The 15094-nt window shown below is 36.6% G+C and overlaps 1 protein-coding gene across 1 annotated transcript in view; it reads right to left on the bottom strand.

The window, feature by feature from the left end:
• Positions 1 to 15094, bottom strand: part of GMPS (guanine monophosphate synthase) — a 90674-nt gene that overhangs the window by 27827 nt on the left and 47753 nt on the right. The window contains exons 5-7 of the mRNA XM_082459556.1: positions 14024 to 14127; positions 2742 to 2935; positions 2175 to 2340 (exon numbers count right to left, since the gene is read on the bottom strand). Coding sequence (XP_082315682.1) covers positions 2175 to 2340; positions 2742 to 2935; positions 14024 to 14127 — 464 coding nt within the window. The remainder of the gene's footprint in view (positions 1 to 2174; positions 2341 to 2741; positions 2936 to 14023; positions 14128 to 15094) is intronic.

Below are 15094 nucleotides of genomic sequence, written 5' to 3'. Positions count from 1 at the left end.
AGTGTATTTTTCATTTCAGTTATTGTATTGTTTATCTGTTCGTTCTTCAATTCTTCTAGGTGTTTGTTCTTTAATTCTTCTAGGTCTTAGTTAAACATTTCTTGGATCTTCTCGACCTTTGCCTCCATTCTTTTTCCGAGGTCCTGGATCATCTTCACTATCGTTATTCTGAATTCTTTTTTTGGAAGGTTCCCTATCTTCACTTCATTTAATTGTTTTTCTGGGGTTTTATCTTGTTCCTTCATCTGGTACATAATTCTCTACCTTTTCATTTTGTCTGTCTTTCTGTGAAGGTGGGTTTTGTTCAACAGGCTGCAGGATTGTAGTTCTTCTACCTTCTGCTGTCTCTCCAAACCCCACACTCCAGAGGCCCCCCTTTGGCCGTGCTGCCTCTCCCCTTCTGCAGAGGTCCTAAGCAGAGGCCCCACCCCATTCTTGAATATCGCCCTGCCTAGGCCCTGCCCCGAAGGTCTTTTCTGGCTGTATGTGTCCTGAGCCTAGGCCCCGCCTCCCACTCAAACGTCACCCCTGGCTGTCCTTTTAAAGAGCAAAGAATTAAAAAAACTAGGATCTTTATTTGGTAGTAAGGCTGAACAATTGGTGGGCTTCACTATAAGATGCCAAGGCACCTGGCTACTTCACTGGAGGACATCAGTCAATTTGTAGGTCTTTCTCTTAAGCTGGTCAATTACCCAGAGAAGACACCTACGATTTCCTGCTTATCAGCATTGTGATAGTTTGAATAGAGGAAGTGGCAAGGGGGAGGGAGATACAATTCAGTACATAAGATTTTTACTTAATCTTACTTCCACCCTCAGCTATGCCTGGTATTGATATGCCCAAGACCAAAATCTCTCTTGTTTAGCCTAGAGTCTCTAGAGAATAAATCCACAGTCTTCTGATGAGGAGGGATAGCAGCAGTGTGTTCCTGTTTTCAGGAAAAAGGATCTGCTTCTCAGATTTTTAACCAATCCATTTTAGGCTAACCCAGTGAACCAGGCCCCATAGGGGAGCCAATGTTTCCAACTCCTGAGCCTACACATAAGTCTTCTGTTTTGTTGCCTTCCTTCCCTCACCCCACACCCCAAGGTTTTGGAGTCCTCTATTCTACTATGTCAATTAACAAGGACAGATGCAGATTTCTGTGGGGCTGAAACTTAAACAATTTGGATGCCCCCTTCAAGAAAAAGAATAACAAATCAGGCATTTTTCAAATCACAAGTTAATACTAGCACGGCTAACATAAACTATCAACTATACACAGAAACACTGCAAATCACAAATATAGCACCAAAGCCGGACTAAATGTATCCCCAACTCAATGTTTTCTTAGAGCAATCCCAAAATGCCTGCAGCCACTACAAAACCACCCAAAAGAGAGCAAGTTAGACTGGAAAGAAAAAGTAATCTAACTTAACTGCAAATTATTAAAATATCTTACTTGCAAATTGCATAAAAATTGTAACTATGAGAAGACACTACTAGGGTCCTTCCCCAGATTTTGGGAAAGGCTTGGCTAGTGAGCAGTCCTGAAATTTAAGCTTCATTAGCTTAACAGACAAAATCTGCATAATCCATCTGCTTTTCACTTTCCAACATTTTGTTGAAACCATCAGACTACTATTACCTCCTCCCTATTCCTCATCTTTCTGGCATTATACATGTTTTATGACTGTACTGTTATTTTAGTGACGTTTCCAAAGGAGAAAGAAATAGACTCATCTTTACTTCATGTTTAACTACAACTCTTCATTTTATACTCAACCTTTTGGCATCAATTCCAATTAAATCAATAATATGTAGTTTATATCATTAAACTACTGACTTAATTTCACTATAGCTATTGCTTACATCTTGTTTTTTTAAAGTATAAAAGATATCCACAAACGTAAAAGCAGTTAAGGCCTAAGAAGATGAACAAAAAGAACAGAATAGTAGCTGGAAAATGGTAACTTACTGATGTATATATAACATTAGGAGTAATCAAGTTTCCAAATTTATACTGTGACCCCTCTTGAACCAAAAGTAATTACAAGGTAAAAATAAAAAACATTTTCAACCATCAGCTTAGTGGGAAAACTGTACTTGGTTAAGGCAATGTGCTCACTTAATCACACGTTAGATTTGATTAAACAAGTTCTGACACGTAAATTAACTTTTCTGGAGTTCAATACCTTTGACTTGAATTCCAAGCTTTTTGAGGGCCTCTTCAACAGACTGACTTTCTCGTTTTCTCATAAAGCCATTATCAATGTGCACAGCAATGACTTGCTCTTGGTTCAAAGCACGATTCAACAAAGCTGTACAAACTGTTGAGTCTACTCCACCACTGAGCAAAACCTACAGGGTGAAATGAAAAGTCAAACTGAGTAGAATAAGGAAAAAGAAGATAAAAGTTATCAGCTTAAATTACTACCTAAAAACACTGTTTGGGGAATTCCCTGTGGTCCAGTGGTAAGGACTCCATGCTCACTGCCAAGGACCCAGGTTCAATCCCTGGTCGGGGAACTAAAATCCCACAAGCTGTGCAGCACAGCCAAAAAAACAAAACAAAACAAAAACAAAAACAACCACTGTCTGTACAAAAGGTATGTATGGTAACTGAAAGAGCACTCTGAAACAGTGCAACTCAAAAGCACATGATCACCCAGTCAAAATTTAAGGGCTATGCTGAGTAAGCCAACTCTGAGTTCTAATATCACTGACATAAATTTATAGACTTTCAGATGTAAATTGCTTACCAAAACTTTTGATGTGCCGACTCTCTCTTTGATCTCTCGAATGCACTCAAGTTCTCTGTTCTGCACAGTGAAGGTCCCACTGCACCCAGCTATGTCGAAGAGGAAATTTTTCAGTATTACTTTCCCATTTTCTGTAAGGCCAACTTCAGGGTGGAACTGGACTCCATATAATTTTTTAGATTCATTTGCTATACCTTTATAGAGAAAATAATCATAAATTTAAAAATTTTCCTATTGAAAAGACTCAACCAGAACCCACAGTAATTCCTCACAACTTCTTCCTCCATAAATGTGGAAACTGATACAAATTAGTGGATTTTTAGCTATGGGGAAAAAAAATACAAATAAAAACTACATTGCCATGGTTCAGCTTTATAAAGGTCTTTCCTTATACAGCAATTAATGAACTACATGACCTTGAAATAAGTCCTACAGAGATAATTCACAGTACCCTCACTTCTCTACCTAGGTCACTGCAATTGTCTTGTCTATTTAATGCAGTGATAACTCGATTTTAGATCTCGGTCCCATATGCCTTCACATGCAATGTGCAGGTACCAATTTTCTATATTAGAATATCCTCATACATTAAACCTATCAGAATATTCTAAGTGTTTCTTTCTTGGGTACTATTAACCAAATATAACTTCATTGACTTGATTAATGTGTTTCTGATACTTTATCATCTATAAAGCAGCAGATGTTAGGTTAGATGTTTTACATAGACATGTACTTCCCCGTATCTATGGCTCTGAGATATTATTCCAGGGTTTCAACATCTGACAATCAGTGTGATATAATATATCACACTGACAAAATGAAAGATAAAAATATGGTCATCTCAATAGATACAGAAAAAGCAATAGATAAAATTCAACATCATACATGATAAAAACTCTCAACAAACTGGGTAGAGAAGGAACGTACCTCAACATAATAAATGCCATATACAACAAGTCCACAATTAACATACTCAGTGGTGAAAAGCTTTTCTTCTAAGATCAGGAACAAAACAAGAATTCAACAAAGTATTGGACGTCCTAGCCAGACCAGTCAGGCCAGAAAAAAGAAATAAAATCATCCATATTTAAAACGAAAGAGTAAAACTGTCTCTATTTGCAGATGCCACAACACTGTCTCTAGGAAGCCCTAGAGATTCTACCAAAATGCTGTTAGAACTAATAAATTATTTCAGCAAGCTTGCAGAAAAGAAAATCAACCTACAAAACTCAATTGTGTGTGTACCAACAACAAACTATCAGCAGCAGAAATTAAGAAAACATTGCCATCAACAAAATCAAAAAGAATAAAACACTTAGGAATAAATTTAACCAAAAAGGTGAAAGATCTGTACACTGAACATTGTAAGACCTTGATGAAAGAAACTGAGGAAGGAAAAAATAAAAAGATATTCCATGTTCATGGATTAGAAGAATTACTACTACTAAAATGTCAATTCTCACCAAAGTAATCTACAGACTGAATTCAATCTCTATCAAAAGTGGCAAAGTAGAAAAGTGGTGACCTAGGAACTGGGGGATGAGGGGAATAGGGAGAGGTTGGTTAAAGGGTACAAATTCTTGGGTTTAAGATGAATAAGGTCTGAGGATCTAATGTATAACATGGTGACTATAGCTGATAGCAAATTTCAGTGATCCAATACAGCGTTAAGAGAGTTGAAATTAAATGTTATCACCAAAAAAAAGTAAATACAGTTGACCCTTGAACAATGCAAGGCTTAGGGTTACCTACCCTTTGTGCCGTCAAAAATCTGCATATAACTTTACAGTCAGTCCTCTGGATCTACAATTCCACATCCACAGTTTCAACCAACCACAGATCACATAATACTGAAGGACACATTTAGTGAAAAAAATCCACGTATAAGTTGACCCACACAGTTCAAAACCGTGTTTTTCAAGGATCAACTGTATGTGAGGTGATGGATGGGTTAATTAACTCAGTGGGGAAAAATCCTTTCACAATGTATATCAAATCATCACATTGTACCCTTTAAATATTTTACAATTTTGTCAATAATACCTCAATAAAGCTGGAAAAGTTAAATTTTAAAAACAGTTGGGAGAAAAAAACCCACCAACCTAAAATTCTGTGCCCTGAGAAATTACACTTCAAAAATGCAGGAAAAATAAAAAACTTTCTCAAACGAACAAAAATTGAGGCTGTTTGTTGCCAGGAGACTACCTTGCAAGAAATATTAAAAGAAGTTCTTTAGGAAGATTGGTTCAAGATGGCGGAGTAGAAGGACGTGCACTCACTCCCTCTTGCAAGAGCACTGGAATCACAGCTAACTGCTGAACAATAATTGACAGGAAGACACTGGAACTCATCAAAAAAGATACCCCACATCCAAAGACAAAGGAGAAGCCACAATGAGACGGTAGGAGGGGCGTAATCACAATAAAAGTAAATCCCATAACTGCAGGGTGGGTGACTCACAAACTGGAGAACAATTATACCACAGAAGTCCACCCACTGGAGTGAGGGTACTGAGCCACACGTCAGGCTTCCCAACCTGGGGGTCCGGCAACAGGAGGAGGAATTCCTAGAGAATCAGACTTTGAAGGCTAGCGTGATTTGACTGCAGGACTTCGACAGGACTGGGGGAAACAAGAGACTCCACTCTTGTAGGGCACACACTAAGTAGTGTGTGCGTCAGGATCCGGGGAAGGAGGAGTGACCCATAGGAGACTGAACCAGACCTACCTACTAGTGTTGGAGGGTCTCCTGCAGAGGTGGGGGGTGGCTGTGTCTCACCATAGGGACAAGGACACTGACAACAGAAGTTCTGGGAATTACTCCTTGGCTTGAGCCCTCCCAGAGTCTGCCATTAGCCCCACTGAAGAGCTGGGTGGGCTCCAGTGCTGGGTACCTCAGGCCAAAAAACCAACAGGAGGGAACCCAGACCCACTCATCAACAGACAAGAAGATTAACATTTTACTGAGCTCTGCCAGGCAGAGCAACACAGAGCTCTACCCAACACCAGTCTGTCCCATCAGGAAGCTTGCACAAGACACTTAGATAGCCTCATCCACCAGAGGGCAGACAGCAGAAGCAAGAAGAACTACAATTCTGCAGCCTCTGGAAGGAAAACCACATTCACAGAAAGACAGACAAGATGAAAAGGCAGAGGACTTTGTACCAGATGAAGGAACAACATAAAACCCCAGAAAAACAATTAAATGCAGACAGGCAACCTTCCAAAAAAAGAATTCAGAATACTGATAGTGAAGATGATCCAGGACCTCGGAAAAAGAATGGAGGCAAAGATCGAGAAGATGCAAGAAATGTATAACAAAGACCTAGAAGAATTAAAGAACAAACACCTAGAAGAATAAAAGAACAAAGAAAGAGAGATGAAGAATACAACAACGGAAATGAAAAATACACTAGAAGGAAACAACAGCAGAATAACAGAGGTCGAAGAACAGATAAGTGACCTGGAAGAGAGAATGGTGGAATTGACTGCCGCAGAACAGAATAAAAAAAAAAGAATGAAAGGAAATGAAGACAGCCTAAGAGACCTCTGGGACAACATTAAACACAACAACATTCGCATTACAGGGGTCCCAGAAGGAGAACAAAGAGAGAAAGGACCCAAGAAAATATTTGAAGTGATTATAGTTGAAAGCTTCCCTAACATGGGAAAGGATATAGCCATCCAAATCCAGGAAGAGCAGACAGTCCCAGGCAGGATAAACCCAAGGAGAAACACGCCTAGACACATAATCAATTTGACAAAAATTAAAGACAAGGAAAAATTATTGAAAGCAACAAGGGAAAAACGACAAAGAACATACAAGGGAACTCCCATAAGGTTAACAGCTGATTTCTCAGCAGAAACTCTACAAGCCAGAAGGGAGTGGCATGATATACTTAAAGTGATGAAAGGGAAGAACCTACAACCAAGATTACTCTAGCCAGCAGGGATCTCATTCAGATTTGACAGAGAAATCAAAAGCTTTACAGACAAGCAAAAGCTAAGAGAATTCAGCACCACCAAACCAGCTCTACACCAAATGCTAAAGGAACTTCTCTAAGTGGGAAACATAAAAGAAGAAAAGGACCTACAAAAACAAACCCAAAACAATTAAGAAAATGTTAATAGAAACATACATATCGATAATTACCTTAAATGTGAATGGATTAAATGCTCCAACCAAAAGACACAGGCTCAATGAATGGATACAAGAGCAAGACCCATATATATACTGTCTACAAGAGACTCACATCAGACCTACAGACGCAAACAGACTGAAAGTGAGGAGATGGAAAAAGATATTCCATGCAAATGGAAATCAAAAGAAAGCAGGAGTAGCAATACTCGTATCACATAAAATAGACTTTAAAATAAAGAATGTTACAAGAGACAAGGAAGGATGATCAAGGGGGGATCAATCCAAGAAGAAAATATAACAATTATAAATATATATGCACCCAACATAGGCGCACCCCAATACGTAAGGTAACTGCTAACAGCTATAAAAGAAGAAATCAACAGTAACACAATAATAGTGGGAGACTTTAACACCTTACTTACACCAATGGACATATCATCCAGACAGAAAATTAATAAGGAAACACAAGCTTTAAATGACACAATAGACGAGATAGAGTTAATTGATATTTATAGGACATTCCATCCAAAAACAGCAGATTACACTTTCTTCTCATTTGCACACGGAACATTCTCCAGGATAGATCACATCTTGGGTCACAAATCAAGCCTCAGTAAATTTAAGAAAATTGAAATCATATCAACATCTTTTCCAACCACAAAGCTATGAGAGTAGAAATGAATTACAGGGAAAAAAAAAACATAAAAAACACAAACACATGGAGGCTAAACAATAAGTTACTAAATAACCAAGAGATCACTTAAGAAATCAAAGAGGAAATCAAAAAATACCTAGAGACAAGTGACAATGAAAACACGATGATCCAAAACCTATGGGATGCAGCAAAAGCAGTGCTAAGAGGGAAATTTATAGCAATACATACCTACCTCAAGAAACAAGAAAAATCTCAAATAAACAATCTAACCTTACACCTAAAGGAACTAGAGAAAGAAGAACAAACAAAATCCAAAGTTAGCACAAGGAAAGAAATCATAAAGATCAGAGCAGAAATAAATGAAATAGAAACAGAAAACAATAGCAAGATCAATAAAACTAAAAGCTGGTTCTTTAAGAAGATAAACAAAATTGATAAAACATTGGCCAGACTCATCAATAGGGAGAGGACTCAAATCAATAAAATTAGAAATGAAAAAGGAGAAGTTACAACAGACAACGCAGAAACACAAAGCATCCTAAGAGACTACTACAAGCAATTCCATGCCAATAAAATGGACAACCTGGAAGAAATGGACAAATTCTTAGAAAGATATAACCTTCCAAGACTGAACCAGGAAGAAATAGAAAATATGAACAGACCAATCACAAGTAATGAAATTGAAACTGTGATTAAAAATCTTCCAGCAAAGAAAAGTCCGGGACCAGATGGCTTCACAGGTGAATTCTATCAAACATTTAGAGAAGAGCTAACACCCATCCTTCTCAAACTCTTCCAAAAAATTGCAGAGGAAGGAAAACTCCCAAACTCATTCTATGAGGCCACCATCACCCTGATACCAAAATCAGACAAAGATACTAGCAAAAAAGAAAATTACAGACCAATATCACTGATGAATATACATGCAAAAATCCTCAACAAAATACTAGCAAACAGAATCCAGCAACACATTAAAAGGATCATACACCACGATCAAGTGGGATTTATCCCAGGGATGCAAGGATTCTTCAATATATGCAAATCAATCAATGTGATACACCATATTAACAAATTGAAGAATAAAAACCATATGATCATGTCAATAGATGCAGAAAAAGCTTTTGACAAAATTCAACACCCATTTATGATAAAAACTCTCCAGAAAGTAGGCACAGAGGGAACCTACCTGAACATAATAAAAGCCATATATGACAAACCCACAGCAAACATCATTCTCAATGGTGAAAAACTGAAAGCATTTCCTCTAAGATCAGGAACGAGACAAGGATATCCACTCTCGCCACTATTATTCAACATAGTTTTGGAAGTCCTAGCCACGGCAATCAGAGAAGAAAAAGAAATAAAAGGAATACAAATTGGAAAAGAAGAAGTAAAGCTGTCACTGTTTGCAGATGACATACTATACATAGAGAATCCTAAAGATGCCAGCAGATAACTACTAGAGCTAATGAATGAAACTGGTACAGTTGCAGGATGCAAAATTAATGCACAGAAATTTCTTCCATTCCTATAAACTAACAACAAAAGATCAGAAAGAGAAATTAAAGAAACAATCCCATTCACCACTGCAACAAATAGAATAAAATACCTAGGAATAAACCTGCCTAAGGAGTTAAAAGACCTGTACTCTGAAAACTATAAGACACTGATGAAAGAAATCAAAGATGACACAAACAGATGCAGAGATATACCATGTTCTTGGATTGGAAGAATCAATATTGTGAAAAGGACTGTACTACCCAAGGCAATCTATAGGTTCAATGCAATCCCTATCAAATTACCAGTGGCATTTTTTTACAGAACTAGAACAAAAAAAAACTTAAAATTCGGAGACACAAAAGACCCCAAATAGCCAAAGCAGTCTTGCAGGAAAAAAACGGAGCTGGAGGAATCAGACTCCCTGACTTCAGACTATACTACAAAGCTACAGTAATCAAGACAATATGGTACTGGCACAAAAACAGAAATAAAGATCAATGGAACAGGATAGAAAACCCAGAGATAAACCCACGCATATATGGTCACCTTATCTTTGATAAAGGAGGCAAGAATATACAGTGGAGAAAAGACAGCCTCTTCAATAAGTGGTGCTGGGAAAACAGGACAGCTACATGTAAAAGAATGAAATTAGAACACTCCATAACTCCATACACAAAAATAAACTCAAAATGGATTAGAGGCCTAAATGTAAGGCCAGACACTATAAAACTCTTAGAGGAAAACATAAGAAGAACACTTTTTGACATAAATCACAGCAACCTCTTTTTTGACTCACCTCCTAGAGTAATGGAAATAAAAACAAAAATAAACAAACGGGACCTAATGAAACTTAAAAGCTTTTCCACAACAAAGGAAACTATAAACAAGACAAAAAGGCAATCTTCAGAATGGGAGAAAATATTTGCAAACGAATCAATGGACAAAGGATTAATCTCCAAAATATATAAACAGCTCATGCAGCTCAACAGTAAAAAAAACAAACAATCCAATCAAAAAAAGGGCAGAAGACCTAAATAGACATTTCTCCAAAGAAGACATACAGATGGCCAAGAGGCTCATGAAAAGCTGCTCAACACCACTAATTATTAGAGAAATGCAAATCAAAACTACAATGAGGTATCACCTCACACCAGTTAGAATGGGCATCATCAGAAAATGTACCAACAAATGCTGGAGAGGGTGTGGAGAAAAGGGATCCCTCTTGCACTGTTGGTGGGAATGTAAACTGATACAGCCACTACGGAGAACAGTATGGAGGTTCCTTAAAAAACTAAAAATAGAACTACCGTATGACCCAGCAATCCCACTACTGGCCACATACCCAGAGAAAACCGTAATTCAAAAAGACACATGCACCTCAATGTTCACTGCAGCACTATTTACAATAGCCAGGTCATGGAAGCAACCTAAATACCTATCGACAGACAAATGGATAAAGAAGATGTGGTACATATATATACAATGGAATATTACTCAGCCATAATAAGGAACAAAATTGGGTCATTTGTAGAGATGTAGATGGATGTAGAGACTGTCATACAGAGTGAAGTAAGTCAGAAAGAGAAAAACAAGTATCGTATAATAATGCATATATGTGGAACCTAGAAAAATGGTACAGAGGAATCGGTTTGCAGGGCAGCAATAGAGGCACAGATGTAGAGAACCAACGTATTGACACCACGGGGGGAAAGTTGTGGGGGGGGGGGAGATGAATAGGGAGATTGGGATTGACATGTATACACTAATATGTATAAAATAGATAACTAATAAGAACCTGCTGTATAAAAAAGATAAATAAAATTAAATTCAAAAATTAAAAAAAAAAGTTCTTTAGAGAGAAGGAAAATGATAAAGATCAGAAACTTGGATCTACATAAAAAAGAGCATCAGAGAAGGAATAAATAAAGGTAAAATTAAAACTTTCTTCTTCCTAATTGATCTAATAGATAACTTTATTCAGAATAATAGCAACAGTGATACAATTATGTATGCTTATAGATAGATAGGCTTATTCATGCTTACTTGTTAAGTGAAATGAATTGACAGCAATGTACAAGGGATGAGAGAAAAGAATTAGGTTTATTTTGTTATTATAAGGTACACTACTTGTGAAGTGGTACAGTGTTATTTCAAAGAGAATTTGGGTTAGTTGTAAATGTATATTGTAAAATCTAGGGCAACTTTTTCTAAAAAAAGTAAAAAAAGAAATAGAACTGATATGCAGAAAAGAGAAAATGGGATCACATAAAATGCTCAATTAAAATCACAAAAGGGAGAAAAAGAATAGAAGACAAAAATACGAGCAAAGAACAAGGACAACAAATAGAAAACAGTAACAGATATAGTAGATATTAATCCAACACTATCAATAATCACTTTAAACTCCAATAGTCTAAATGCATCAATTAAAAGACAGAGGTTGTCATAGTGGATCAAGAAGAAAACCTAACTATATATGTTGTCTACAAGAAATCCACTTTAAATATAAAGACACAGATCAAAAGTAAATGGATAGAGAATGATATATCATGATAACACTAATTATAAGATAGCATGGGTAAATACATTAATGTCAAACAGAGAAGACTTCAGCCAAGAAAAGTTATCAGGGATAAAGAGGGGCATATATATAATGATAAAGGGGTTCATTCCTAAAGAAGACATAATAATCCTTAATGCGTGTGCACCTAACAGGAAAGCATCAAAATAGATGAGGCAAAAACTGATATAATTATACGGAGACATACATGAATCAACTACTGCAGTTAAGATACTTCAACATCCTTCTGTCAGAAATAGAACCAATTACTGTAATCCATCACATCAATAGGCTAAAGAAGAAAAATTATATGATCATATCAATAGATGCAGAAAAAGCATATGAAATAGATCCAAACACCCATTCATGATTAAAACTCTCAGGAGACTAGAAATAGAGGGGGACATCAATTTGATAAAGACTATCTTCTACAGCCTACAGCTAACATCATACCTAACCATGAGAAACTCAAAACTTTCCCACTAAGATCAGGAACAAAGTAAGGATGTTCCCTCTCACCATTGCTTTTCAACATCATAATAAAAGCCCTAGCTAATGCCATAGGACAAGAAAAGGAAATAGAACTAATAAATGATTACAACAAAGTTGCTGGATACAAGGTTAACACACAAGAGTTCACTGCTTTCCCATACACCAGCAATGAACAAGTGGAATTTAAATTAAAAATACAATTAACATTAGCACGCCCCCCCCAAATGAAATACTTTGGTATAAATCTAACAAAATATGTATAAGATCTATATGAGAACCCAATCACTCCTAAGCACTTCTACCTCTACCACCCGGTTCCTTACGCAGTCTCCTTTCCTGATTACTACCATAGATTTCTAGCTGGTCTCTGCTTCTACATTTAATGGTCTCTTTCCTCCTCACTGTAGCCAGGGTAATCCTGAAATCAGATTGTGTCTCTCTCTCCTTTGTTCAAAACTCCACCTCACTATGAGTAAAGCCAACATTTTCACAATGGCCTCAAAGGTCCTGGTGTTCTGGTTCCCAACAACCTCTCTGACCTCATCTTCTACCACACACTCCATGCTTACTCTGCTGTAACCATGTGGCTTCCTTGCTGTTCCTTAAACAAGGTCCCATCCCAGGAACTCTGTACTGCTATTTACTCTTTCCCCAAATACCCAAAAGGGTCAGCACTTACTTCCTCCATGTCTAATATCATCTAATAGGAACACCATCTCCATCTCTGAATAACCCATCTAAAACAGTAACAGTCCTAACCACACATTCCACAATACTCTTCTCTTCTATTTATTTTTTCAGTGCATTTAAACGGGTCCAACACCCGACTTATTTTGTATTTATCTGTGTTCTGTCTGTCCCACACCTCCCCCATCTCTGCCCTCACCAACTATAACATTAAACAGAGGTTTTGTCCATTTTGTTCACTGGCACCTAGAACTGTGCCTGGCACATGTGGGTACTCAGATATTTGTTGAATGAATTAAAATACATAAGCTCATCTACCACTATTGATCTCGTATACGAAATAAAAACCTGTCAATATAAAAACCATTCCTGATAATTCCTATGCTAATACATTAATCTGTTAAGTAACTGCAGGTAGAATACTCAATTCAATTTATCCATTACAAATTTTTTTTCAACTTTTTAGGTGTAGCATATCAAACAAGAACTTTATTGATAACCCCACTTTTTTCTTTTGCAGATATCCAGGATTACCAGTGATTATTTACATTACAATTATTCAAGTAAGCAAGTAAAAAAAAAAAAAAAATCACAAACTGCCAGAAAATTAACTCCTCTTCCTCAAAAAAAACAGAGAACAAAAAATGGTTTAGAGCATGCGCTGGCAAACTTCCTACAAAGGGTTAGATAGTATAAACTGTAAGCTTGGTGGGACACATACATATAGTCCCTGTTGTTTATTATAACCCTTTAATAATGTAAAAATCATTCTTAGTTCCTAAACATACAAAAACAGGCTACAGGCTGGATTTGACCCACAGGTAATAGTCTGCCAACCCTGGTTCAGAGAAATGCCCTGAATGCTTAGTCTGGTGTTTTATAGCATCCAAGATACGTGCCTATATATACCTAAGAAAAGCATAAACAAAGGACAATTATGAATACAGCATGCTGGAGAGGTGAATAGTTCTCAGATTTTTCCTGAGTTGTAATAGCTGTATTTTATGTCTGAAAAACATATTAGAATAAATATTTTTAAAAGTATTTCAGAGCAAACTAGTAAGTGACTTCTAGATAATCCTTCTACTATTAAATACCCTTCATAAATTAATGGTTGACCCTACGACATTTACAATATCTTTAAAAACATAAGAAACATCAAAAACAGTACCTCATACAGAAACATATGCTTATAGGCTTCTCAGATAAATTTTTTACAATGAAATCTGCAAGTTTTAGAATTTTTACCTGCCACAATATTCCCAGAACGTGCCACAACCTTGAATACATCGGCTACTTTGTCTACACTATCTCCATGGGTAAGCAAAACAATTTCTTCCTTCTGAAGGCCCCTAATAAAAAAATAAAACAATAGACAAATAGCTTAATTATTAGACATGATTAATGGATTCTTTTTCTTTATTTTTTTCTAGCTTTATTGAGATATAATAACATATATAACATTATGTAAGTTTAAGGTGTACAATGTGATGATTTCATATACATATATATTGTGAAATGATTACTATAGTAAAAGTTAGTTAACATATCCACCACCTCACACAGTTACCATTTTTTGTGTGTGGTGAGAGCATTTAAGATCCACTCTCTTAGCGACTTTCAAATATACAATACGGTGTTGTTAACTGTAGTCATCATGCTGTACATAAGATTCCTAGAACTTATTCATCTTATAATTGGTAGTTTTTTGCTTTAGAAATACTAGCTTCTTCTGTGTGTAAATCAAGAAAAGAGAGAAAGTATGTAACAGTGCAACACTGCTAGAATTTAAACTTATTCTGTCCATTATAAAGCAAATAACAATAATAAATTTCAAAAAAAAAAAAAAGACAATCCATAAAAACTGAAAACTGAAACAATATATAAAGTTGTTATTTTTTTAAACTTTTTATTTTATGTTGGAGTATAGTTGATTAACAATGTTGAGTTAGTTTCAGGTGTACAACAAAGTGATTCAGTTATACATATACATGCACCTATTCTTTTTCAAATTCTTTTCCCAATTAGGTTGTTACATAATATTGAGCAGAGTTCCCTGTGCTATGCAGTAGGTCCTTGTTGGTTATCCATTTTAAATACAGCAGCGTGTACATGTCAGTCCCACACTCCCTGACTCTCCCCACCCCCAGCCCGTCCCCCCCACCGCCCCGTAACTGTAAGTTCGTTCTCTAAGTCTGTGAGTAAAAAATAAATAAATAAAGTTGGTAATATAACGCCCCCCCAGCACACACACACAATTTCAAGAGGCTATAAGATAATAATTTCAAAATTATATCTCTATTGGAATTTATCTTAAGG

The sequence above is a fragment of the Balaenoptera physalus genome (assembly GCF_965194825.1).
Source record: "Balaenoptera physalus genome assembly, chromosome: 4".
Lineage (NCBI taxonomy): Eukaryota > Metazoa > Chordata > Mammalia > Artiodactyla > Balaenopteridae > Balaenoptera > Balaenoptera physalus.
Note: the sequence above shows the minus strand (reverse complement) of the source record. Positions and strands in the feature narration are given on the sequence as shown.